This window comes from Penaeus japonicus, unplaced genomic scaffold (genome assembly GCF_977035675.1).
Source record: "Penaeus japonicus unplaced genomic scaffold, GWHDUDI00000001_assembly GWHDUDI00000032, whole genome shotgun sequence".
In the NCBI taxonomy this organism is placed as follows: Eukaryota; Metazoa; Arthropoda; class Malacostraca; order Decapoda; family Penaeidae; genus Penaeus; species Penaeus japonicus.
The window spans coordinates 12,993,970-13,021,469 of NW_028234434.1; the positions used below are offsets into that span (position 1 = coordinate 12,993,970).

The following is a 27,500-nucleotide window of genomic DNA, read 5'->3' on the forward strand; positions in this document are numbered from 1 at the left end:
CATTCCGTTATTCAGACCTTGTCATTGCGTTATGGCTTCATCCCAATGTTGGATAACGAGTGGTGGAGTGAACCCATATACATCCGGGCTTATGGCAATACTGTTTCGTTTTGATTCGATAACTTTGTAATATACCCCTTGACTGCCATTGTCAAGTCCGTGTTTAACTATTCTGAACCTTCGGTATTGCCGCCCAGTTCAGCAGCTAATTTCTGACATATGCTATCAGTCGCTGCTCAGAGCGAACCACTCGTAGTTAGGATTTAGAAGCTTGGAGGTCTTGATCTCCATTGTGATTTATAAAAATACCTTTCATCAAGAGTGTCTCTAATTAAACCTGAGAAATGTAACTACTTATTATTTTTTTTTCTAACTGCACCAAGCACGAGAATTTACTCCTTTTAACACCTTGCAAACTGCGAGATCGAGTGTGTAATGGAGAGAAGAAAAAAAGACACATTAGATACTATGAAGAAAATTCTGTAAGCGGTTCAGACTCGCAAAAGCCGGCCTTGATACGCCTCATGTAAACGAACACTTCCCTTTGTAAATATGGCCGTCAACACCATTATGATTATTTGTGGTAAAATAACTTCTTACGGTACGATAATTTCACACTCAATACACTAGTTCGCTGTATCAAGGGTGCACACAGTACGATACCTTCTCACGCAGGGAGCTTATAACACGATTTTTTTTGCTTTGTTTTTCTTCTTCTCAACCCTCTCCCGTGTTCATCCTTATTTTTCTTGTTTTCGATGATTAAGATAGAACGATGACGTGTACATGTACTTACACAAACACACCCACACCCACACACACACACACACACACACACACACACACACACACACACACACACACACACACACACACACACACACACACACACACACACACACTCTTTCCCTTCCGCTCACGCCTCCCCCTCGCTTCTCCCTTCCCAATTCCATATCCCTTCTTTCTCACCTCTCCTTCCCCCCACCCCATCTTCCCTCACCCCCATCTCCCTTCCCCCTCCCAAATCCCCTCCTCCCCCCTCTCCTCCCCCCCGACCCCATCTTCCCTCACCCCCACCTCCCTTCCCCCTCCCATATCGCTTCCACCCTCCCCCCTACCCCATCCTCCCTCACCCCCGCCTCCCCTCCTACTTCCTCCTAATTCAAGTTCGTTAATTGATGGTTTAATGGCTGTACACCTGACTTCTTACTGGAGACAAGGAAGAAAGCTTATCATGCTCAGTGGAGGTTTAAGAATATTAGGTTATGTAGCTTTATTTTATATATTTACTAATTATTATTTTTTGGGGGGAGGGGGAGGGGGGGTCAGTTAGTTCTTGATGTAGGTATTGTTATGGTTGGTTTCTCTTTATTCTTCCTTTTTTTCTAGTTTCTTTCTTTTCCATAACTTTTCTTCCCCTTTCTTATATTCCCATATACAAACTCCAATTCTGTTTTATCTATCTGTGTTCAGGTAAGTGTCAACATCCTCACTAGTTCGTATATATATATGTATATATATATATATATATATATATATATATATATGTATATATATATATATATCTTTTGATCTCAATTTGCATTGTGTGTGTTAGATTTCTCCCTTCCCCCTACCCCCTCGTCCTCCTCCTCTTCTTCCCCCTCCTCCTCCTCCCCCCTCGTCCTCCTCTTTCTCCTCTCCCCGCCCTCCTCCTCCCCCCTCGTCCTCCTCCTCCCCTTCCCCCCTCCCCCTCGTCCTCCTCCTCCCCTCCCCCCTCGTCCTCCTCCTCCTCCTCTTCCCCCATCCTCCTCCTCCCCCCTCGTCCTCTTCCTCCCCTTCCCCCAATCCCCCTCATCCTCCTCCCCTCCCCCCCATCCCCCTCGTCCTCCTCCCTCGTCCTCCTTCCCTCCCCTACTCGTCCTCTTCCATTGTCAATTTCTCGTAGAATTCTTCCCCTGAAAATAGTGATAAGTGCAAATGATATATGCGTCTGATTTCAATTTTCCTTCTCTTTATCTATTTTGCTGACTCAGCCATCGGGAACACAGGAAGAGATTTAAGTTCAGCTAAAATATAATTTGGTAATGACGATTCCTCTGACCACTTTCGATCTCCGTCTTACGCTGCTTTCCGTTTTCTGTTTATTTTCTCTCTTTCTACCTTTTTTTTTTTTTTCTTCTTTGTCTTTTTTTAATCTAATTTATTATCATTATTATCTTTTGTTTTGTTTGATCTTAATTGGATTTTTATTTGTTTATTTGTTTGCTGTTTCTGTCTGTTTGTCTATGACTTGTCTGTCTGTGACTTTCTTTAATTGTGTCTGTCTGTTTGATTGTCTCTCTGTTTCTCTCTCTCTCTCTCTCTCTCTCTCTCTCTCTCTCTGTCTCTCTACACCTATCTATCCATCTTTTTCCCCTCTTTCTCTCTCTCTTTGTCTCTCCCTCTCTCTCTCTCGCTCTCTCTCCCTACCTCACCTTTTCTCTCCCCATCTTCCTTGCCCTCTCCTTCTCCCCCCCCTTCCCTCCTTTCTCCCCCTCCCACCCCTGTTCTTCTCCCTCACCCTTTAACGAATCTCCCTGGCAATGACGACCCGAGGAACTCTCCCTCCTTCTCCCTTCGTCTCGGCAGGGCGTCCTCCGTCCACTCTGGCCCGTTTATTCAGACTCTTCTTTGGACGTCCATTATGGCCGCCTGTCACTGCCACCTTCTCCTCGCGACTAAATTTTGGGATTGTCTTTCTCTCTTTCTCTTTCTCCTTTTCTTTTTCTTTCTTTTTTGTTTTCTCCTTTTATTTTTCTTTATTTTTTTTGTCTTTCTCTTTCGTTTTCTATCTCTCTCCCTTTCTCTCTTTTTTTCTCTCTTTCTCTACCTCTATCTATCTATCTATCTCTCTCTTTGCTTTTCTCTTTCTCTCTCTCTCACTCTGTCTATCTTTCTCTTTCTCATTCCCTCATTCTGTCTGTCGGTGGTTCGGGTTTCTTATTATCCTCCTCCAAATATTTGATTATTCTCCTAATGTCTTTCGTCTTTCTCCCCCCCCCCCCCAGGCATTTCTCCTTCTCTCTCCTCCCCCTTCCCCCCTCCCACTTCTCCCCTTATCTCGTCCTCCTTCCCTATTCCATCCCCCCCTCTCCCCCCTTCACTCCCTCCCTCCCTCCCTCCCTCCCTCTCCCTCCCTCCCTCCCTCCCTCTCTCTCTCTCTCTCTCTCTCTCTCTCTCTCTCTCTCTTTCTCTCTCTCTCTCTCTCTCTCTTTCTTTCTCCATGGGTGTGCCGATCACCCAACCGCACCTGAGTAAAATCAAATCTCTTGACCTTTGACACGTAACCTGATTCCCTATTAAAGACCACCGTTGTGATTCGTATGATGGCATTCCTTCTCCGTCCCTCTGATTAATGGCCGATTCATTCATTCCTTTCAACAGTGTTCTTCAATTAACATGCTCCTGTTGATATAATGGCTCGCAAGCACTCATTCTGTAAATTTACTGCGGTTCTAAATGGTTCTTGCTCTTGTATTCATATATTTCGGTGCGTAAATTGGAGTCTACAAATATATGTGTCAAACTGCTATATAAAAGTATGATTTTGTTTCTGTTTCTTAAACTTTTTCTCTTCTCTTCGTCTGTTTGTGTGTGGGTCTGTCTTTGTGTTTGTGTGTGTATATGTGTGTTTGTATGTGTAAGTGGGTGTGCATATGGGACTATCCCATAGATATTACTACTACTACTACTATTACTATAATAGGTACTACTTCTACTCCTATTACTGCTATTACTACTCCCCATCCCCCTCCTCCTCCACCCCTCCCCCCTCACTCACTCACTCGTATTATAGTCAAGTACATCATAGCACACATTACTTCTATTTTTTTCATCAGTGGATATCAGTGATCAAGTTAGCAAAGTGACCTTTGTCTGTCTTAGCCATTAATTATTAGTCATGACACGTGTCCTGGTGTCCTGTGTCATCTATCTATCGTGGACACTCGAGTCTATGTGTGATTTTGTGTCTTGTTGTTGTTGTGTGTATACTTACGTGGCCTTGTCGTAAGTAGTGTCTGAACCTTTTTTTTGTAGTTTTATGGCTGTCATTATTAATACTTGTTATCTTTGTTATCTTTATGTGTGATTTATTATGACTCCTGGTGTTCCTTCGGCTGTCGGGTAGGTCAGGATTGCTATATATTGCATCCGTGTCATTAGTGTCTCTTAATTTTTGGAATGAGTTTGAAAAAGATTCAATATCTAATCATATTTTTCGAGGAATGCTACGCTCCTCTCCCGTAATGATAATTAATGAGTTAAATCCTAGCATCTTTGCATGACTTAATAACATGTGAATGGTGTAGTAGATCATTTGTTGTCTTGTTATCATAATTCGGTTCAAATCCCTTATGAGAGAATAAGGGATACGACTAACCAGTTCCCCAAAATATGCCTGTAAATTTTCGCCCTTTGTTTAATATTCCTCTATGGGTTCCTATGGTATCTATGCCTTCTTTTATCAATGTGTTTTTGGAATGTTTTCGTTCAAAGATGTTTTCTGCATCCAGCCTCGATTAAGGTGATAACAGAATTATCTCATTTATATACACAGTGACAGACTAACAATGCCATAATTTTTTTAGGGACATATGATATATATAACACATTAATGTACTCATCAATAATTTCTCCAGTTCAATGGCAGTGACAAAGCAGCCAGTGAAAGCCAGTGATATTTTACATTTCCCACTTATATTTGATGTGAATTATTGAATGACGACAATCATATTTTATTGTCTATGGCTGTCATTCTGGCTTTTGGACATTTACATATACTTTTCTTTATAACTTTTATTAGTCAGGTATCACATCTACATAGCATTCTTTGTATATCTTTATGTATGTATATATGCGCACACTCATACACACACACACACATACACACACACACATACACACACTATGCATACTGTACATGCATATGTATATGTATATATATATATATATATATATATATATATATATATATATATATATATATATATATATATATATATATATATATATATATATATATATATATATATGAACACACACACACACACACACACACACACACACACACACACACAAAACCCAAACAGACCCCCAGAAAAACACTACGCCCTCCTCATCCACTACGAACACCCCGCCACCACAAGTGCTCCCCCACCCCACACACACACACACACACAAACACACACACACACACACCACAGCATCCCGGCCTTCCACGCCCCCCTAAGCGAGGCGCCCTCTTGTGCCACCCCACTCTCCTCGACGCCGCCCATTCGCGCCCCCCTCCGCCCGAAGGCCCACTGACATCCTTGCTATCTTGCAGGTCCAAACGGATGTCCACGACGACGCGGGCGGCAGACGTACACACGCTTCCAGACGTTGGAACTGGAGAAGGAATTCCACTTCAATCACTATCTTACCCGCCGACGAAGGATAGAGATCGCCCACGCACTTTGCTTGACTGAGAGACAGGTGAACTAATTGCACGACTCAGCTTCCCAGTGGGGGTGACCCGCCCACGCCCTCAGGAGCTGGTCTCTCTTTTTTTTTGTATCGTATCTATATGATTATTGGTTCTTTCTCTTTGATGGAGGAAGGGGGAAGGGAGGAGGGGGGGAGGGTAGGGGAGGTATGGGGCAAGGGGGGTGGAGGGTTATTCTTGTTTGAGTGTCGTTGCTTGTGATGTAGGGGGCATTGACCCCTTGCCGATTGGATTTACCTATCTTTTCCTTTTCAGCTTTATCTAAGGATGTTTAGATATATATATGCAGTGTATACACACACACACATATGTGTGCGTGCGTATGTACACAAAATACATTGGGGATTTTTATATAAATGACTCTAATGAGGACTACTTATATATATAATATTATCAGACGTGTGATCTTTAGTACCGAAAATGATATGATGACTACACTAGTACTCCCCCAGCCACACAGACGTATATGTATGTATGTACACACTTTATTTGATCACTTAGTCGACATGCAATATAAGTATGACTTCAGTGCAAGTTGATGCCTGAACCCAACACACCATATTAACAGATGTACTCAAGCATGACCCGAATCCCATTACACTCTCGGGAATTCGGGTCAAGACGGTATGTTCGTCGGGTCTGCGAGGGCGGAGGCGAGGGCGGAGGTGAGGGCGGAGGCGTTCTCTTCCCCCCCCCCTCCCCCCCTCCCGTCCCCCCTCTGGCCGGCGAGGGTCATTGGTCACCCCGGAGACGGAGTATTGGGCCCTGACACGCATTGCCTGCGGTCTGGCGTCTGGCGGTCGGGGTGGCGTCTTTCGGTCGGCTGGGCGGCTGTCGATTAGTCGGTCGGTTGGGCGTCTGTCGATCGGTCGGGCATCTGTCGGGGGTCTCACGGACGTCTGGCGGTCGGGTTGGCGTCTTTCGGTCGGTAGGACATCTGTCGGGGGTCTCACGGGCGTCTGTCGGTCGGTAGGACATCTGTTGGGCGTCTGTCGGTCGGTCGGTCGGTCGAATATCTGAAGGAGGCAAAGAAGAAAGGATGATGACGAGGGCGTAGGCTTCTGGGTGTTAATTGTGTCATGATCTCTTGATGGAGTAAAAGTTTTCTTGCGTTACGCCTTCTCCTCTCTCTGAAGTGGAGGAGGGAAGGAGGGAGGGAATAAGGGGAGGGGAGCAGTGGGGTAGGGGAGGAGGGCTAATGGAGGGAGGGATAGAGAAGGGAAGGGGGAGTTAGAAGAGAGGGAGAGAATAGGGAGGGAGGGAAGGAGTTGGGGGATAGGGAGGATAGGGTCTTAGAGGGGAGGGAGGACGAGGGAGGGAAGGGGGTGGGAATGTCCGGTTTCAACTGACTTGTTTTATAGCTCCGATGACCTCTCTTTTACTCTCTCTCCCTCTCTCTCCATTCCTCATCTCCTGTCGGCATCTGCATATTTCTCTTCTTCATTTTCTTCTTCTTCTTCTTCTCTCTCTCTGTCTCTCTTTCTATCTTACTCTCTCTCTCTCTCTCTCTCTCTCTCTCTCTCTCTCTCTCTCTCTCTCTCTCTCTCTCTCTCTCTCTCTCTCTCTCTCTCTCTCTCTCTCTCTCTCTCTCTCTCTCTCTCTCTCTCTCTCTCTCTCTCTCTCTCTCCCCCTCTCTCCCCCTCCCTCCCTCCTTCCCTCCCTCCTTACCTCCTTCCCTACCTCCCTTCACCAATCCAAAGAGTACATAGAAAAGAACTTGAAAGATTATAGCCTTCTGAAAGTTATTTGGATAAAATTGAAAAAAAAAAAAAAATGATGAAAAGAATTCTAGTAACCACCGATCACCACATATTATAGAGCGCTATTTATAGCAGTATGATACATATATCGGGTGCGTGGGTGTTCGGGAACGTACGAGTGCCAGGGTTCAATCATGGATGAGCTTTTGCTAGGTTCCATACACATAGGTAGGGCTGTAGGGAAGGGTTGTCTTTCTCTGTTGTAGTCTTTATTGATTTTATTATCATCATCATTATCATTATTGTTATCATTATTATGATTATTATAATCATCATCATCATCATCAATATCATCATCAACATCATCATCATTATTAATATCATTATTGTTATTATCATTATCATTATTATTATTATCCTCATTATTATCATTATCATTATTATTGTTATTATTATTATTATTATTATTATTATTATTATTATTATTATTATTATTATTATTATTATCAATACCATTATCATAATTATCATTATCATCATTATCATGATTATTTTATTATCGAACAGATAGAGAGAAATTAAGAAAGAGAGAGAGAGAGAGAGAGAGAGAGAGAGAGAGAGAGAGAGAGAGAGAGAGAGAGAGAGAGAGAGAGAGAGAGAGAGAGAGAGAGAGAGAGGTTCACCCATCTGTTAAAGTTAACCTTTATATTTGCTGCGGTATTTTCCATTGTTATCATTAATGATTTATAATCTACTCAAAGTTTAAGAGTGAGCTTCATCCCTTAGCACGTCCGAAACTCAAAATAAATGTTAAGCGGCAACTTCTCTTATGAATGACTTTGGGTTAAGTATTTGCTTTCTCTTGCAATGCAAACCAAAATATTTGTTGTAATATTTTAAAGAATAACTCGTGTCATTTCGGACACACTATACAAGTTGACACGATCAATAAAACACGAAATTTCACTTTAGTGCACACCAGAAGGCGTTGTATTTGCTGACATTGTTTATGGTTTGTAAATTCCATTTGAAAATGTCCAAGTCACAGGTAGCTTCCATTCCGTATGTTTCTCTACACGAGCGAAGCCTTGTGTGTGTGTGTGTATGCAAGCAATCCATACATACGCGCTAAAGTATGTGCGTGCGTGGCTGTGTGTGTGTTTGCACAAGTGCGTTCATGTACGCGCCTGCATGCTTGGGAGCTTCTTACACCCATGATTATGCCATAAAGTAGTATCAGACTTTCCCTGAGGCTACGGAACACAACGTTTAATGAGAATCGCAGCGTCATCTTATCCTGTTTCTTTGAGCAGGGAGATGAACTGACGAAGGGAACTAGACTTGACGGAAAGGCTAACACGCTGCTTCTGTGGATCTGACTTTTGTGCTTGAGTTGGCTGTGGGGGAAAGGCTTTTAGTGCAGGGATTATGATGTATGTGACGAGTTACTCTCTCTTTCTCTCTCTCTCTCGCTCTCTGTTTTTTTTGTTTATGTCTCTGTCTGTCGTTCGGTCTCTATGTCTCTCTTTTTTTCTCTCTCTCCTTCTCTTTATTTTTATTTTATTTTATTTTATTTTATTATCTTATTTTTTTATTTTTTATTTTTATTTTTTAGATGCGTGGTTTTGTCTTTCATTCTGGAATGTAAAATCACTAACAACCTAACAAATACGTACTTTCTCCCTCTTACTAACAGATTTAACCAATATAACTTATCAAAACGTAACGGAACACAACTGATACTAAGAACTACATAAAATCTAAATTCAGCGATACGTTATTTGCCATAACACCTGTAAGCTCTACCGCCTCGACAACTGAATTACCGTATATCATAATTCAACATTATATATTCCTATCGTTGATTCTCTCACCTGCATAATCGCCGTGTGCCACTTGTATGTATGCACTATCTCACATGTGAGGAAAATCGTAATGTTATTAAATAAATCTATAGATCTCCCACAAGGGTGAGTTATGTATTACGTGTAATGCCAACGGTGGGATTGTAAGTCGAATTGGAACGGGTCAATAGTGTCCATTTTACCTTTAGATGCTAGTGATAAACCGACCTTATTGACTGGTAAGGAATATGTTAATTCTTCGTTTTTTTTTTAGGTTGATACTGAAAATTCCAAAGCAAATTTTTTTCAAGATAGCATTTATTAAATGTCTTACGCAATATTTTTTATTAGTCTTTCGTCCGCATTCTAGACATCTTAAGTGGCTATTCATAGTAACAGCTCAGAACTAGAATATCATGTGATAAGTAAAAGTTAATTGAATAAGACTCATAGGTCGCGTAATAGCGGTTCTTCTCGTGTTGAAGCATGTTGTCATGTTTGTTGCAAAGGGTCACTGGAGTTCAGGAGAATGGCATTTCGTAAACATATGTTGCATTGCGCCGTTCGACCGCATCCTGTTTCATCTCACAGTGATTATCATTTTATGATGATTAGTCTTTGTATCTAGAGATGCATATTTCCTCGGGATTTAAGAGTTCGGTTTGATTTATACAAATACGTCTATGGATGACCACTTCAACTTATTATAAAAAAAAAAAAAAAAAAAAAAAATACCAGTCACCTCTCCTCAAACTAGTAGCGAGCGAGAGAGAGACAGACAGACAGACAGACCCTTGCAACAACTACCACCATCCGGCAATAAAATCTGCATAGCCCTGAAAATAGGTCACTTTGAGCTACGAAGAGTTGAGGGACTGTTTATGGAGTAGAAAGCCGGTCTATCAATTAGAAAGCTGTTTTGTGGGCAGTCAACTGGCTCTAGCACCAGGCACAGAGCGGAGTAATGCTTCATTTCAACGGCACAGAACTGAGGCTGTGGGTTTCAATATCACGCGGCTGTGAAACATTTCTTTGGCTGATTGCAATCATGGTGATGACCACAGTATTGATTTGAAATTATCATAATTACTTTTAAAATGGTAATGACTACATTGGAATTACACTAATGGCGAAGATCTTCATAGCTGCAAGCATTAATGATAATGATGATATTAATAAGAATTATATATGTATATATATATATATATATATATATATATATACATATACATATATATAAATGTGTATATATATATATATATGTATATGTATATATATATATATATATATATATATATATATATATATATATATATATATATATGTGTGTATATATATATATATATATATATATTATATATATATATATATATATATATATTATATATATATATATATACATATGTATATATAATACATATGTATATATATATATATATACACATATATATATATGTATATATATATATATATATATATATATATATATATATATATATATATATATATATGAATATAAATATATACATACATATGCACATATATACATATGTGTGTGTGTGTGTATATATATATGTATATATATATATATATATATATATATATATATATATATATATATATATATATATATATAAATCAAGGAGCAAAATAAAATTAAAGAGGCGTTGTGAGGGAACACAAAACTGCCATGAAACTCCCAGTGTTAACAGTTAAACGGTCGGGAAGTTCAGCCAGGTCGTAAAGTCAATTGCTGAAGCACCTGAGTCAACTTCGCTGTTTGTCTGGCTTATTTCTTTGCTTTTATATCAATATGTGGACTTTTATATGTTAAATGTACATACATACAAACACCCATATGCATTTGGTTGTATGTGTATAAATGTATATATGTATATATATATATATATATATATATATATATATATATATATATATGTATATGTATATATAGATATAAATATATATAAATATATATAATATATATATATATATATATATATATATATATATTATACATATACATATGTATACATATACATATATATATATATATATATATATTATATATATATATATATATATATATATATATATTATATATATGTATATATATATATATATATATATATATATATATATATATATATATATATATATATATATATTATATATATATATATATATATGTATGTGTGTGTGGTGTGTGTATGTGTATATATAGATATATATATAGATATAATATATATATATATATATATAATATAATATATATATAGATATAGATATAATTATATATATATAGATAAGATATATATTTTATACATATATATATATTTATATAATATAATATATATATAGATATAGATATAGATATAGATATAGATATAGATATAGATATAGATATAGATATAGATATAGATATAGATACAGATACAGATACAGAAACAGATACAGATACAGATACAGATATAGATATAGATATAGATACAAATAGATAGATAGATATACCTGTGTGTGTGTGTGTGTGTGTGTGTTTGTGTGTGTATGTGTGTATGTGTGTGTGTGTGTGTGTGTGTGTGTGTGTTAAACACACACACATATATGCACATATATAGATCACTTGCATTCGGAATTACCCACATGGTCATAGAAGCAAACCAAGGCAGTTCCTACAAGACTGTTTTGCTTGCATTCCTTTCCCCGAGCTTTATGCTTTAATTAATATGAGATTAAGTCACTAATAACGAGAAAATATCATAATACCTTGAGGTGGGGTTTATGATATCCTTATTAGTTTTCGTTTTAATTATCCATTAATTAGATTGGTATTGCAAATTCCATAGGTGGGACTTTGATCATATTTTCTTCTGGGTAATTCGACCGTAAACAAGAAGATTTTTGTCAATATTTAACCTTAAATCGGTATTATATCAGTAAGAAGATATGGCATTACGGTATTAATCTCTCCGCTATTTTGAAAATGTCTATAGGATTATGTAATATTTATTCATGTCTTATCAAATGGAAGGCGCATCTCTGTCCTGATATATATTTTTTTTTATTGTAATTGAACAATAGATCTTTTTATATCAGAGATGCATTAAAAACATCCATATTTATGTCTTACTGTTCTTTGTAATGTCTAAATCTTCATAATCATTGGATATTATGTCGTAAATATTGCGTAATAAACGCATACTCACGCACACATATTCAAACACACACATACACACACACACACACACACACACACACACACACACACACACACACACACACACACTCACTCACACAGACACACACAAACACACACAAACACACACACACAAACACAAACACACATAAAAAAAAAACTACACAAGCACACATACTATAGTATTGTACAAACACGCTCGCAAGCACACCCATACACATACACAAACAGGTCATTTAATCACGAAACGAAATCATTAAAGAATCCCATAAAAAAAAAAAAAAATCGCCCCAACCATTCTTTCCATCATATCCAAGAATAAGACACGGACTTCACCCTCCCCCTCCTTCCCTCTCCCTCCCTCCTTCCCTCCTTCCCTCTCCCTCCCTCCCTACCTCTCCCTCCATCCCTCCTTCCCTCCCTCCCTCCCTCTCTCCCTCCTTCCCTCCCTCCCTCCCTCCCCCCTCCCCCCCCACCTCCCTCCAACCCCTTACCAAGTGTTAAGGGGCATATTCGCGAGCGTAAAAAAGTGTCGGACGGGCAATAACTTGAATCGTTATAGATCATAAAAAATTGTTGGGGCGTGATTCATGCTCGCCCATATTACCCCATAAAGCGACAGAACCTCCCAGGATGAGGCAGGGGCGTTTTGGAAGGGGCGTTGGGGGCGTCTGTGGGTGTGGGTGGGAGAGGAGGATGTATAGATAAAGAGGGGGTGGGAGTGGGAGTGGGAGTGGGAGTGGGAGTGGGAGTGAGAGTGGGAGAGGGTGAGGGTGAGGGTGAGGGTGAGGGTGAGGGTGAGGGTGAGGGTGAGGGTGAGGGTGAGGGTGAGGGTGAGGGTGAGGGTGAGGGTGAGGGTGAGGGTGAGGGTGAGGGTGAGGGTGAGGGTGAGGGTGAGGGTGAGGGTGAGAGAGAGAGAGAAAGAGAGGGGTGAGTAAGAGAGAGAAAGAGAAAGAGACATAGAAAAAAAAGAGAGAGGGCGAAAGAAAACCAACACTTTCTTTTTATATCCATTTCAATTCGACGAATACATTACAAAGTCAAAAAACAATCACAAACAGAAAGTTCCGAAGAACAGCACATATTTCTCGCAAATGGAGCAAAGACAATAACAAACAAAACTAATAAACGCAACAAAAAGACCACACACGTGGTGGACACGTGTAAGACACTTGTAAATCCACCGACCAAGGTAGGATCTGAAAACCTTGGGGTATGAAACACAACACGACAAAAGAAACCAAATCATTTTTCTTTTTAAAGAAAATATCTCATCCACTAAAACACACACTTGTGATGGACCGTACTTGTGTAAACAAAGAGTAGAGTAGCAGAATAGAAATGATATGTTGACAGCTTATTCCCTTCCAGTCGATTCGTCGACGCGTGGCAACTCGGCAGACATTGCGTCGCCATGTGCGTTTTATATCAACACGTTGTCGACATGGGGACTAGGCGCGTGCAATAGATACAATCGACTTATAGATACGACATTTAGATACCGAGCAGGATGAAATGTGAATCCCTTAATGATAACATTGATGTTGTTTTTTTTCTTTGTTCTTTTTTCTCTCTCTTTTTTTATTGTCATATCGATCTATTTTCATCCCCGTACACGCGTGGACATACTCACGTACAAACACGCGGACTCCTAGACAAGGCGCATTCAAAAGGCGCAAAGGTGACATGTGTAAACAACGGGTTACATATGACGCAATCATGACGTCAGCAAGGGTAGAAATATAGCACGGAGAGAGAGAGAGAGAGAGAGAGAGAGAGAGAGAGAGAGAGAGAGAGAGAGAGAGAGAGAGAGAGAGAGAGAGAGAGAGAGAGAGAGAGGAATATTTCTTCGAATATGACAAAAAAATTGGTGTTTAGACTATGTTAGGTGGAAGGGATTGGAGGTTGGGTATACGCGAGGTGGGGGGGGGGGTGTAAGGGAAAGGACCCCATATGGTATGATCGTAAGAGGGGGGTGGGGAGGGAGGGGGGTAGTCGAAGGCAGATGGGAACGGTGGGGACGTCTTCATCATCAATAAACTTTGATATTTATAAAGCGTGTGGGCACAGCAGTCGCGGCATAGTTAATAGACAGCCAAGTCAATACACAGAATTAAATCCAGTATCAATACCTACATATATCTATTTATCTTCATTTTTTTTCCAGAGTAGTGGGTGGAGGGGGGGTAGAGGGGGGGAGGGCGTAGGAGACGAAGGATGTCCGTTTATTGGCTTCAATAAACCAATATTTGTATTCTATATTGCCATCACATTTTTACCAACCAGTCACTCAGAGCAGCCCTCGCCATAAATGTCCGAAACGTGTCCTATTCTCGATCGTATAGAAGCATATATTTTATTCACTGTATAATGGATGTCGAATTCCTTTTCAGGCGAAACCTATATATTTATGTATCGTAAATCATAAGGTCACTCGAGGAGAGAGAGAAAGAGAGAGAGAGAGAGAGAGAGAGAGAGAGAGAGAGATAAAGAGAGAGAGAGAGAGAGAGAGAGAGAGAGAGAGAGAGAGAGAGAGATAAAGAGAGAGAGATAAAGAGAGATAAAGAGAGAGAGATAAAGAGAGAGAGAGAGAGAGAGAGAGAGAGAATCTTACTTCTTGCCTTTGAATTAAGACATTCCTAGCATTGACTCCGTGTGAAGCCTAGCTGCTATTGGGTCGCCTGTCAAAATAGTAACCAGATCCGTATCGCACATGCTTTAATGTCGACATCAGATATAACTTCAAAATTCGTGTCAAACCATAATTCAGCTCTTCAAGTCTCTCGTTTGAATACCTTGGGAAAATGATAACATTGGGTGGGGTGGGGTGGGGTTGGGGGCTCTGAAAAAAAGGGCGAGGGGAGGGAGGTGAGGGATTAAGAATAGGGGAAGGGAGGGAGATGAGGAGAGAGGTTAGAATATGGTAAGGTAGGGATAGATGGAGTTAGAGTAGGGTTAGGAGATAAAGGGACGAGAGGGATTAAAACAAAGGAAAGGAGAGAGGACATGGGTCAAGAAAAAAAAAATAAAAGGGAAAAAAGAGCGAGAGAAGAGAGAGGGAGGGAGGGAGATAGAGAGACCAACCTATAGTTCACCTTTCTTCAAAGTATTTGTTGATTGTTTTATATTGTGGTGACAAATCGCGCCCCTCCGCCATTTACCAACCCACACCCGCACTCGCCATGATGTCTCAATCAGCAAACTCTCTCAGTCCAAGGCAACGATCGGTCCCAACCATTTTAGAACGCCATGAATTCAACTGGGATGTGCCTCTGCTCTTCGCTCATGCAGGTCATCTAGAATATAGCTCAGTAGATTGTAACAGTCATGCACATTCGTTCTAGATATAATACTGGCCGATGCATATATACAATTTTTTTTCTTCTTCTTCTGGGGCGATCAATGCACATCCGTTACTCAGGACATTACTACAATTTGTAAGCACCTTCGAGGAGGTGTTGAATGTCATAAACATTTCTTTAATGCCTCATAACTATACTTAAAGACCATCCAAGGGTTGAGGTAGCAGAGGCGGGGATAACCTCGCCGCCAGGAATTCCTCAAACAAGAATCAATATTGTTCTTCGTATCAAACCTTTCCCCTTGTTTGAGTGATCGAGAACGCCGAAATGGCATCATTATTTTATCCACTACAGTTTAAATTAAAAAATCATTATTATTGTGCATTATCACTTGTGCTTTTAACTGAATACTGTCGTTAAAGCACAGTTATTGCCTTGTCTTCATTTTAAAGGCAATTAACTTATCATTACACGCCAAAAACGCACACATCATTGCACTAATGTATATGATTACGTACATGTACATAAAAAAAAGTATACACAGACTTCCACAAATAAGATATAAGTCCAAGTCACGTATACAAGATATATACAAATAAACACAATTTTTTTATACACATATGGACACGGATGCGAATATTGTATTTGCATTGAAGCTTCAGTTGCATGCAGTAAGGGGAGGTGGCGAGTCCCAACATTCGAGGCAGTGTATCATGTGTATTTACTTCCTTGCTCCCACGCTCTGCAATACACCGTGCAACTCTAACTCAGAAAGGGGAGGCACATGGCTGTTGAAAAGCTGCAAATCCATGCACACACATGCATACACACACACACACACACACACACACACACACACACACACACACACACACACACACACACATACACACACACACAAAGGGGAAAGGATATATCTAAATATAAACCAATAAGAAAATGCAGATAAAAGCACGAAATAAAGAGAGAAAGAGACAAAGAAAGAGAGAGAGAGAGAGAGAGAGAGAGAGAGAGAGAGAGAGAGAGAGAGAGAGAGAGAGAGAGAGAGAGAGAGATAAAGGGAGCGAGAGAGAGAGAGACACAGAGAGAGAGAGAGACAAAGAGAGAGAGAGAATGAAATATAAGTTGAAAATGTGAATAGCGCTTTAGGGCAAAGAATACCCTAACATGATGCGGCATCTTAAGCTTCACTGAATGTTTATAGTGTAATTTGCGATACGAAGAGTCATTCTTTTGTTTTTGTTGTTTTGTTTATTTTCATTTGCTGTGAAGAAGTAATCAAGAGATAGATACTCATGTACATCTCTCTGTGTCTTTCTCTGACCGTCTGTCTGTCTATATGTCTCTCTCTTACTCTCTCTGTATCTTTCTCTCTTTCTTGATATATACATGTACATATATACATACATACATACATACATACATACATATATATATATATATATATATATATATATATATATATATATATATATATGTGTGTGTGTGTGTGTGTGTGTGTGTGTGTGTGTGTGTGTGTGTGTGTGTGTGTGTGTGTGTGTGTGTGTGTGTGTATTTATAGAGATAGCTAGATAGATAGATAGATATAGATATAGATATAGGTATATATTTATATATATATGCTTATATATATATATCTATGTATATATATATATATATATATATATATATATATATATATATATATATATATATATATATATATATATATATCGTATATGAAATGGAACTGGAAATATCTTGCGTTCCAGGTCATAATGATTTGACATTTCCAGTGACCTACCTTTCCTCGTCTAAGAAATTATTGTGCAATTTCCTTCTCTCATTTTGAAGAATCATGATAGATTTTCTGTTTCTCATTCCAGTGTTTATATTGGGTGTTTACAAACCGTTGCTGTAAATAACTCTATTATCAATTTCCTCTTTATGAAGGAAATATGTATAAATACATATCGCTTTGAAATTGCCAGTAATTTTCATGTTCTTTCCAAACAGAGAAAGCTTTCCCTCAACTAGGAGGGAATAATTTTTCAGTTATCATCCTGCCTCGCACGATCTCTCTCTCTCTCTCTCTCTCTCTCTCTCTCTCACACACACACACACATACACACACGCACGAATACACACACACAAATACACACACACACACATTCCCTCTGTCCTCTACCTCTTCTTTTCCCATTACCTGTCTTTATGTCGATTCTCTCTCTCTCTCTCTCTCTCTCTCTCTCTCTCTCTCTCTCTCTCTCTCTCTCTCTCTCTCTCTCTCTCTCTCTCTCTCTCTCTCTCTCTCTCTCTTCCTCCTTACCAACGTCCCTCATTGTCTCCCATTTCGCTCCTCTCACTCTCTCTCTCTCTCCCTCACCCTGGAAGACGACCAGGCAGGGAGGAGAGGCAACACACGAACCGTGGCCACACTAAACAGCTAATCCCAGCCTTCGGTCCGTCCCTTCCCGCTGTTGTTTTATCAAGCTTCGTTATTCCGAATCGTAGCTCCCGTTATCGTGAGGCCTTGACATGTACGGGGATCGCTTTGGGCCAGAGTGAAGTGCGGAGAACGACGTGTCATGTCATCGTGTCTGCGAGTGCGGGGGGAAAGGGGGTTAGGTCATTAGGGGTTGGTGTAAAGGGGTCGGGAGTGCATAATGCAAGCCGTTAGTTAAAGGGGTCTCATATTTTACCGAAAGCAATATATCTCGATAAGAACACCTTTACTCTGTAACCAATCAGAGTGCTCGCTTTGCCTCCAGGCAGCCAATCAAAAGAGACAATTAGACAATTTGGGATTAGTCACTGGCAAGGTGACCTTTTGATTGGTTCTTCGAGGCGATTCCCGTATTTCTCATCCCTGTAGCCTCAGGGCGTCTGTCATGGAAAATAACGTGTCCTTCGATGCACGTAAATCAGCCTAATAATATACATTTATTGTAAGCTTTAGGCTTGAATATCACAATGTTTTTTTTAAATATTTTTTACTTCCTTTCTCTTTGAACGTAAAAGGTTTGAATATATATTTTTTCAGACCGGTGTGATGTAACGGATACGATATTCATATTCACTGGAAGTGTTTTTTTTTTCTCTCTCTCTCTTTTTTCAAGTATATTTAAATCCGACTCAAGTAAAAGCAAAGAGAGAGAGAGAGAGAAAAGAAAGAACAAAAAACATGATTCATACTTATTTCATTACAACCAGAGTGTATATATATATTTGTTCACAGCCAATTATCATTAGGTCGTTGTTATCGCTATTGTTTTAATACCCACATCTACTTTTTGAAAGGGTGTTTAGTAGAGCGAAGTGCGTAACGTCTATCAGATTGGCCATTCGACAAAAAAACAATTCTATTTGATGTGCTTCCCAGAACGGCATATGAGTTTCTGATTCTGGCCATTACATTGAATCAAACTAATTAGTGAGGACTAATAAATACCAAAATGCATCAGTGGTCTCCCTTAAAAGTTAATAATGTTTGGTCAGGTGAAATATCCAATTAACACATCAGATGTATACATGATTACTGATTAATTCCAGATATTCTCGGTTAGTTAACAGTGAGAAAGAGGGAGAGGGAGAGGCAGAAATGGAGAGAGAGAAAGAGAGAGAGAGAGAGAGAGAGAGAAAGAAAGATATATATATATATATATATATATATATATATATATATATATATATATATATATATAGAGAGAGAGAGAGAGAGAGAGAGAGAAATAAATATACAGAGAGATAAATAGTTAGAGAGAGAAAGATAGCGAGAGAGAATGAGAGAGAGAGATTGCATGTGTAATTCTTCTAGAAAATTGATTACCATAATTTTCATTTTTGACGTGAGATTTCTCCCTTTAGAATACGACTTATAGTGATTAAGTCCAGAGTTTATAACACTTTTATTTTTAGCTTTAACCTGTATACTGGTATCTATCTATCTGCCTACATCTATCTAATCTATAGAGGTATCTACCTATGTATCTACATATATCTATTTATTTACTTGGATACATATTTTTTTGTCTATTTATCTATCTACCAATGTATCACAAATCAGAAAAAAAATGTATTACAAATGTAATTGCAAGATCCTATATGGCTAAGTAATCACATCAAAGAAATCATTAACAGAAATGGCAAACATCTGGTCGTGAGAGTAGGCGAACACTTGCTTGAAATATCTGCCTACAGAATAATTTCTTCTAATTTATTATTTTTTTCTTCTCTAAAAATCCTAGAGATAAATGCATGCTATCCAGGAATCAATTACTGCATGCCGGGTCAGTCAAGCCGGCCATCCATCCTGTAGTATTTATAGTGAACTCTCCATCACGAAGTAAACCCGGTGATCAGGCTCATTAAGCTGGTCTTGTGACGTGGCTGTGAGTTGAGAGAGAGGGAGAGAAAGGGGAGGGAGGGGAGACAGAAACAAATAGGCAAAGAGAGAGAGAGAGAGAGAGAGAGAGAGAGAGAGAGAGAGAGAGAGAGAGAGAGAGAGAGAGAGAGAGAGAGAGAGAGAGAGAGAGAGAGAGAGAGAAAGGAAACGAGAAGAGAAGGGCAAAAAAGAGAATAGGCTAGAATAGAATAAAAGAGAAGAGAAGGACAGAAAAGTTAATAGGCTAGAATAGAATAAAAGAGAAGAGAAGAGAAGGAAATTCCGATTCAATACAAGCAAACCTCACCACTAGAATTAGTCATTGTCATAACGACCACGTTAGCATTTTCCAAATTCAAAACTTCGGCCCTCTTATGGTTAACCCACATTATCCTCAACCAGCAAGTTCAGACGACCTCGAGGTACACACGCCAGTAACACCATCATGTACCAAATGGCATAGAACTCCCTTTTTTTTTCTTTTTCTTTTTTACTTCGAGAAGAACTTGTTTTCGTCCAAGACCTCAGACAACGCGACCAAAGCTATCCCTCTGTGAAGATGGCTCGAGCCTTCCATTTTTCGAAAGACGAAACCCTCGCATCAGACCGACTTAAACTCACCTCACTGACCTAATTATTGCCTTGGAATACCATGTGCTCAGAACCTGATCGCGCCCCTTCCAGCTCCTCTTTCCTCCTTTTCCTCCTCCTCCTCCTCCTTCTGGTCTCTCTCTCCGTCGCTCCTGTGGCCCTATTCTCCCCTCCTCCTCCTCCTCCGCCCTCCCTCCCTCCTTCCCCTCCTTCCCTCCTCCTCCGTCTCTCCAATGACCCTCTCTTCTGCTGCTCCTCCTCCTCCTCTTCCTCCTCCCACCTTCGTTGAGATAGAACCGGTTCGACACATTGCCCTCCCCCCAACCCCACCCCCTCTCTCTCTGTCTCCCTCTCTCTCTCTCTCCCTCTCTCTCTCTCTCTCTCTCTCTCTCTCTCTCTCTCTCTCTCTCTCTCTCTCTCTCTCTCTCTCTCTCTCTCTCTCTCTCTCTCTTTCTCTCTCTCCTTTTGTCCTCCTTCGAAGCTACATAAATTAATGTTTCCCGGGGCTACTTTTTTGGAGGTACTACTTCTAATTCTGAGAGAGCTAGTAAGTAAGATCGCTATTGAAAAAAAAAACAATATATAAGTAATCATCTCGATTATTAATTGTTATCAAACAAAGAAGAGAGAGAGAGCGAGAGCGAGAGAGAGAGAGAGAGAGAGAGAGAGAGAGAGAGAGAGAGAGAGAGAGAGAGAGAGAGAGAGAGAGAGAGAGAATTATAGGCCAAAAATTAAAAAAAAAAAGAAAAAAAAAGGCAAGTTGTCTTAGAGCAAGTCCTCCCACTCTATCAAAAACGTTTTTGTCGATTCTCAGACGCAGAGTTAATTTACTCTAATAACTATGATTAAGAAGTAAGACTAGAGTTATTGCTTCGATTCAAACACAGTTTCACGAATCTTCTAGAAATACGCATTTAGATTTTAGAATTCGGAAACTTAGTCATAGGCAAAGAGACTAGGTATTGGATTGTCTTTTTGATAAAGTTCATTATATCTAAATATTTATCGTTAAAACTTTGGGATACGCATCGATAGATGATATACCAGTTATATCAACATAATGATATAGCGATGTGTTGCTAGAGCAAGTACTAAAAAAAAAGTTCCAGCTTTGAAAAATATCCGTAATGATAATCGTTTCTTGTATCCTTAATAAAAAGAATCCAAAGTGAAATCAATAACACAACTCACATCCCACAAAAAAAAGAAAAAAAGAAAAGAATCAACACAGAAAGAATCCCACTAAACACGAAAAAAAAGCTCACTCGACTGTTTATTCCACAAGACTCTTCCACGTGGCCTAAAACACCTCCACAGGACTCCCCCATCAATGGAGTCTCTTAGTTGGACTCGCCCTCTACCAGCAGTCCTGGGTTTTCGGGGCCATAACCTGCTAAGCCACACATTGCTGACAACATAATCAAGTCTAATGGCGATCCAGACATGAATGCCGAAGCTCGAAAATCAAGAGGAAAGGTCTGGTTCAAGTTCATTTTTTTCGAAATTCATTAACGATATGTTCACACTCGTGACAAATAAAAAAGAAACAACAATATTTTATAGATTAATGTTGCAACCATTTCTCTCTATTCCCACGGAGAGTTAGCCTGGAAAATCCCAACTCGACGGTAACTAAAAGCCAACGCATACTGACTGTAAAAGAAAAACAGTGAATGCAACTGAAAAGTTTGTTCCGGCAGTAAACTGGGTTCGCCAGGTCATAAACAATAAGAAGGTTCGGGCCAGTATAGTCTTAATCGGCAATTCTCGTTAAGGGCGGGAAACTTGTGTATTGATAGTAAGGTAACCGACCTTAATACGGCTATCGCATAGGCCGCGGCCGACACGCCCCCTTCATTATGTGACGCGACCGCTGATTTTGAACCCTATCGACGCACCGGCATTTCTCAGTGACTACTTGCGGGTTGAGAGACAATAGTGTGGAGAAGCAAAGTGACTCTACGGCTGTATCTTTTCCCTAATAGACGTATCATCTGGAGAGTGACCGTTACCGCCACCCGGAGTGATCAATATTCAAGGCGCGAAGGTAAAGAAAAAGAGAGAGAGAGAGAAAAAAAAAAACAATATATATATATGGTTGAGTTGCCCGTCGGGATATATATGGCTCAATGCCTTATTAACAAGTGGCTGTTAGATTTATTGAAAGACTGTCTCGCAAGAGCTGCCACCATTTCAGCCAACCAGAATTCCCGTAAGAGTATCACCCCCCCCTCCCCTCCCCCCGGTCATCATCGTCCCTCAAGACCATTGTATCTCAGAATTCAAAAATTGTTGATCCGCGTTCGTGCAAAACATCCCCCTTGCCTTGGCGCAAATGGCCATCAAGATCATTTGACTTCAACTTGGAATTCCAGTCTGCAATTGAGGCTGGCATTCCGCTCTCGATCACAGCTCTCGTCCGAAATGAAGAGAAATGGATTGCCTTCTCGATCGTGTAAGGGAACGCGGCACTATTTTCATGAGCCGACGACAAAGCTCATGATACGCAATTGCAAGACTTATTCTCATGATGACATGGTATTATAGCAGGCCCTCCTCCCTCACGCGACCGAACCTCCAAGGAAACGCAACCCTTGCATGTTACCTACCATAGGAACATGTTTGCACAAAGCTTTATATATTTACACAGTATGGCTCGACTGCAATAACCCTTTGTGTGAGCTTCACCAGACCAAATAGAGTGATTCAACTTAGCGTGTAGACAGCTAGTGATACTTGCATTAAATTGCAGACACGTGGAAAATGCAACGCAATAACATGTGTTGGTTAATTCAATCGATGAAGCAGTGATAATTTTCCTGGTCCAGTGACTTAACGAGTATTTTGTTGCAACATTTTGCAGAGCTGCTGTTGGGAAATATAAAGAGGAGATGTGTGGGAGATGTAGTGTTAGTGCTCCCGGCTTTGTTTACACGTGTTTACCGTCGGATTCATATATTTTGGCTGTGACATTCCTCTCTCTCTCTTTCTCTCATTCTCTCTCTCTCTCTCTCTCTCTCTCTCTCTCTCTCTCTCTCTCTCTCTCTCTCTCTCTCTCTCTCTCTCTCTCTCTCTCTCTCTCTCTCTCTCTCTCTCCTCCTCATTCCTATCCTCTTCTCTTCTTTATATCTTCTATTTTTTTCTCTTCTGTTATTTTGTTCTTTTCTTCTCTCACCTCTCCTTTTCTCTCCTCTCCTCTCTCTCCTCTTTCTCTCTCTCTCTCTCTCTCTCTCTCTCTCTCTCTCTCTCTCTCTCTCTCTCTCTCTCTCTCTCTCTCTCTCTCTCTCTCTCTCTCTCTCTCTCTCTCTCTCTCTCTCTCCATTGTCTCTTTGACCGCTAGCCAGCAACAGCTTTCCATCGGAGGGAAATCGACTGAGGTCGTTACCGCATGACCGCACCTCGTGTTGCATGACCCCGTACCGTCATGCAAACATCGCAACACCTGTTGGGACATACGAGCATTAGACAGGAGGATGGAGGGAATGACATGATGGGAAAAGAAACAAAGAGACAGAGAGAGAGAGAGAGAGAGAGAGAGAGAGAGAGACAGAGAGAGAGAGAGAGGGTCCTAATTCATGGGACACACTTGGTAGTTTATCACTGAAGGTACCCACCATCTTCACCCAAGTAACCCTTCTCTACACCTCCTTCTCCTTTTCCTCCTCCTTTTCCTTCTCCTTCTCCTTTTCCTCCTCCTTCTCCTTCTCCTTTCTCCTTCTTCTTCTTCTTCTTCTCCTGTTCCTCCTCCTTCTCATTCTCCTCTTTCTCTTCTTCCTCCCCCTCCTTCTCATTCTCTTTCTCCTCTTTTTCTCCTTTCTCCTTCTCCTCCTCCTCTTCACTCTTCCCCTTTCTCTACTTCCTATCCCGCCCTTCTTCTCCCTTTCCCCTCCCCTATCCTACTCCTTCCCTATCCCGCCCTCCTCTTACCTTTCCCTTCCCCTGCCTCCTCCTCCTCTATCCCTCCCCTCCTCCCCCCCTCCCCTACCCTCCTCCTCCCCTCCTCCCCCCCACCCCTACCCTTCCCGTTCCTCCACCTGCTCCTTGTTTTAAGTATACATATTTACCCGGCGTGAAGTAGGGGAGGCAAGAGAGGGATAAGAGAGAAAGAGAGAGGGTGAAAGGGAGAGTGAGAGTGAGAGTGAGGGTGAGAGTGAGAGTGAGAGTGAGAGAGAGAGAGAGAGAGAGAGAGAGAGATAGAGAGAGAAAGAAAAAAAGAGAGAGACAGAGAGAGACAGAGCAAACGACCAAGAACGAAAATATCCTCAGAAAGAAGTGCGAGAAAAAGAAAAAAAAACGAAATGAGAAAGGCAAAGCAGCAGAAACAAAGAGTGTGGGAAAAGGGAGAAGGAAAAAGGGGGGCCGGGCGGGGCGTGAAGGGTGAATCAGTAAGGGGTAAGGGAGGGGTAGGGGGGAGGGAGAGGAAACACGCCCTCAGCTCCACCCTTAGCAGGGTAGTAAGCTTCCGCCAAGCTCTTCACACTTCTTAAAAGCGAACGGCCATGATGATCACAAGGAGATATAATAGCAGTTATCAACCGCTGTAAATTCTTATGTGGGGAGAGAATAGTGCTGTCTCACAAGGATTATAAGGTTGACTTAGCATTATCTCTCACACTGCACATGAACCTATATTGACGATGTTGCAGAAATAACTCCCCCCCCACCTTCTTACTCCTTTAATTTTATTGATGTCTTCATTGCAATAAAATTATTAAAAAAAAAAAAGAAGTTTAGATGTGAAGAATATAGTGTCCAATGATATTACGAATGTATATTAATTCTTCGAGAAGCAAGAGGGGGGTTAGATAGTGGGGGGTGGGGGGTTGAGATAGAGTGGGGGGGAGAGGAGAGTGTAAAGGGAGTAAAGAGGGAGTAAGGGAGTAGGGATTATGTGTGTGTGTGTGTGGAGGGGGGAGGGGGGCGGGGGGCGCAAAACCGATCCTCTGCTGAAGTTATTAAGTCTATTTTACAGTCAATATAATCTGCGATGCCTCCTTCCTTATGTTAGTGCTCTCCTCGACAATAATTTGCTCGACACAACAGTGTTTATGTGTGACTGATGAAGCCAATATCATGGGAGCGGCCATGCACCAGGACGGGGTTATTCTGAAGGGTGTCTTTGCCGGTGGTTGGCTTGGGGCTGACTTGAGGATGATGCTTGGTGAAGAAAGGAGAGAGAGAGAGAGAGAGAGAGAGAGAGAGAGAGAGAGAGAGAGAGAGAGAGAGAGAGAGAGAGAGAGAGAGAGAGAGAGAGAGAGAGAGAGGGAGAGAGAGAGAGAGGGGGGGGGGAGAGAGAGAGAGAGGGGGAGAGAGAGAGAGAGAGAGAGAGGGAGAGGGGGGGGGGGGGAGAGAGAGAGAGAGAGAGAGAGAGAGAGAGAGAGAGAGAGAGAGAGAGAGAGACTTGATTGTTTTTTTGAATTATTTTGTCTGTAAGTACCTTTATAATCGTTGTTGCATTCTCGTTTTATTCATCGTCACAGTTCGCCCGCGTGATCGGAACTAACATTAAGAAGACTTCTGTCATGTCATGATTATCATAATCATTAATGTCAACTTACCACCACGAACGTCAGTCACGCCACTAGCAATAATGATTGTTACCTTACAATCACAATTAATTAAGCACCTTGCATTTGACACAACAAACGATCATCGATATAATAGGATTTTTTATAATGATTCAATTATCAAACACTATCATCCTTCTCATGCCATTAACTAGTGTTGCTTTTTGAACATGTCATCAACGGTAAGCATTGATATTAGTACTTGTTATTTTGGTTTATCATTCTATCACTAAAACAGAAATTAACTAAAGTACCTGCATGATGCATTTTTTAGAATGAATATATTAGTAACGTCAAGGAAAACGTAAGCGTAAGTCACTTTAATGATGTTAGTTTTTCTACATGACGTAAGAAGGCCAGGTAGAATTTGCAATAGGTTAGTATTAGATAATCGATAAGTCTATGATTAGCAACCGAAAAAAAATATTATAAAGTAGTCGATTGATTCCTCTCTTCAATAAGAAAAAAATAACAACAACAAAACATTGAGTAGATGTTATTCTTATTTATATGATTTTTCTTTTAGTTGAAGTATTCGGTTTTTGTGTGAGTGAAATTAAGCATGGAATATTATTTTAGGATTTCTTTTCTATCAGACCTAATAAATATATTTTGTATATTTTACCTTTTGCAACAAGCTTCGAAGCATAGAAAAAAATGTATTAGTTGACATGCATATTTCATGGCAGGTAAAACCCGTAGAGTTTCACACCCCCGTCAAAATGTTTACAATTCACAATGGACATGCATTTGGGAGTGACCTTTTTAAAGCTTGTATTATTTCCCTTCAGGTTAACAATTTCTATCCAGCACACGATTCTATTCATTCTTCATTTCGGTGCAGTAGCTGTTTATATATTCATTTATTCATTAGTGGGCAGGGGCGACGGACAATGCAAAGCAGACGCAAGTTAATGTAGCTGCTTCTGCATGGCCGAAAAAGAAGAGTCATTACCGGGCCCGAAGGAGTTCTTATCGCGAGAACAAAATAACGTCAAATTTCGCGGCCATTATTCAAGCATAATGACGACCTCTGGCCTTGAATTGTGATGGGTAAAGACACTAATTTCTTCTATCTCCCTCTCTCTCTCTCTCTTTTTTTTATTATTATTATTTTCTTCTCCCTGATTTATTCTCCCACATATTTACGGACTCAATTAGCGTATGTCATTTTAAGTGCAGCGTTGACAAGGATGCAATACAGGGCGTCTCAAAGAAGCCATCGTGTCGTGAGAATGATGTCTTTTGTGATTCGTCAGCGACTTGATGAAGTCAAGAAGGGCTGACGTCGTTTACATCATCTGGGAACAAGGTAGTTGAATGATCATCGAGGCTTTGCAATCGAGGTAAATCTCAATTCTTTGCAATAGGTATCACTTATTCATTGCATTAGGTACGTCTTCAAAACATGGTTTCTTACTATTTTTTATT

At 40.4% G+C, this 27,500-nt stretch overlaps 1 protein-coding gene across 3 annotated transcripts in view; it reads left to right on the forward strand.

The window, feature by feature from the left end:
* Positions 1-27,500, forward strand: part of LOC122246316 (homeobox protein abdominal-A homolog) — a 184,230-nt gene that overhangs the window by 128,820 nt on the left and 27,910 nt on the right. For all 3 annotated transcript variants that reach the window (XM_086556350.1, XM_086556349.1, XM_086556351.1), the window contains one exon: positions 5,348-5,496. In XM_086556350.1, the coding sequence (XP_086412476.1) occupies positions 5,348-5,496 (149 nt within the window). The remainder of the gene's footprint in view (positions 1-5,347; positions 5,497-27,500) is intronic.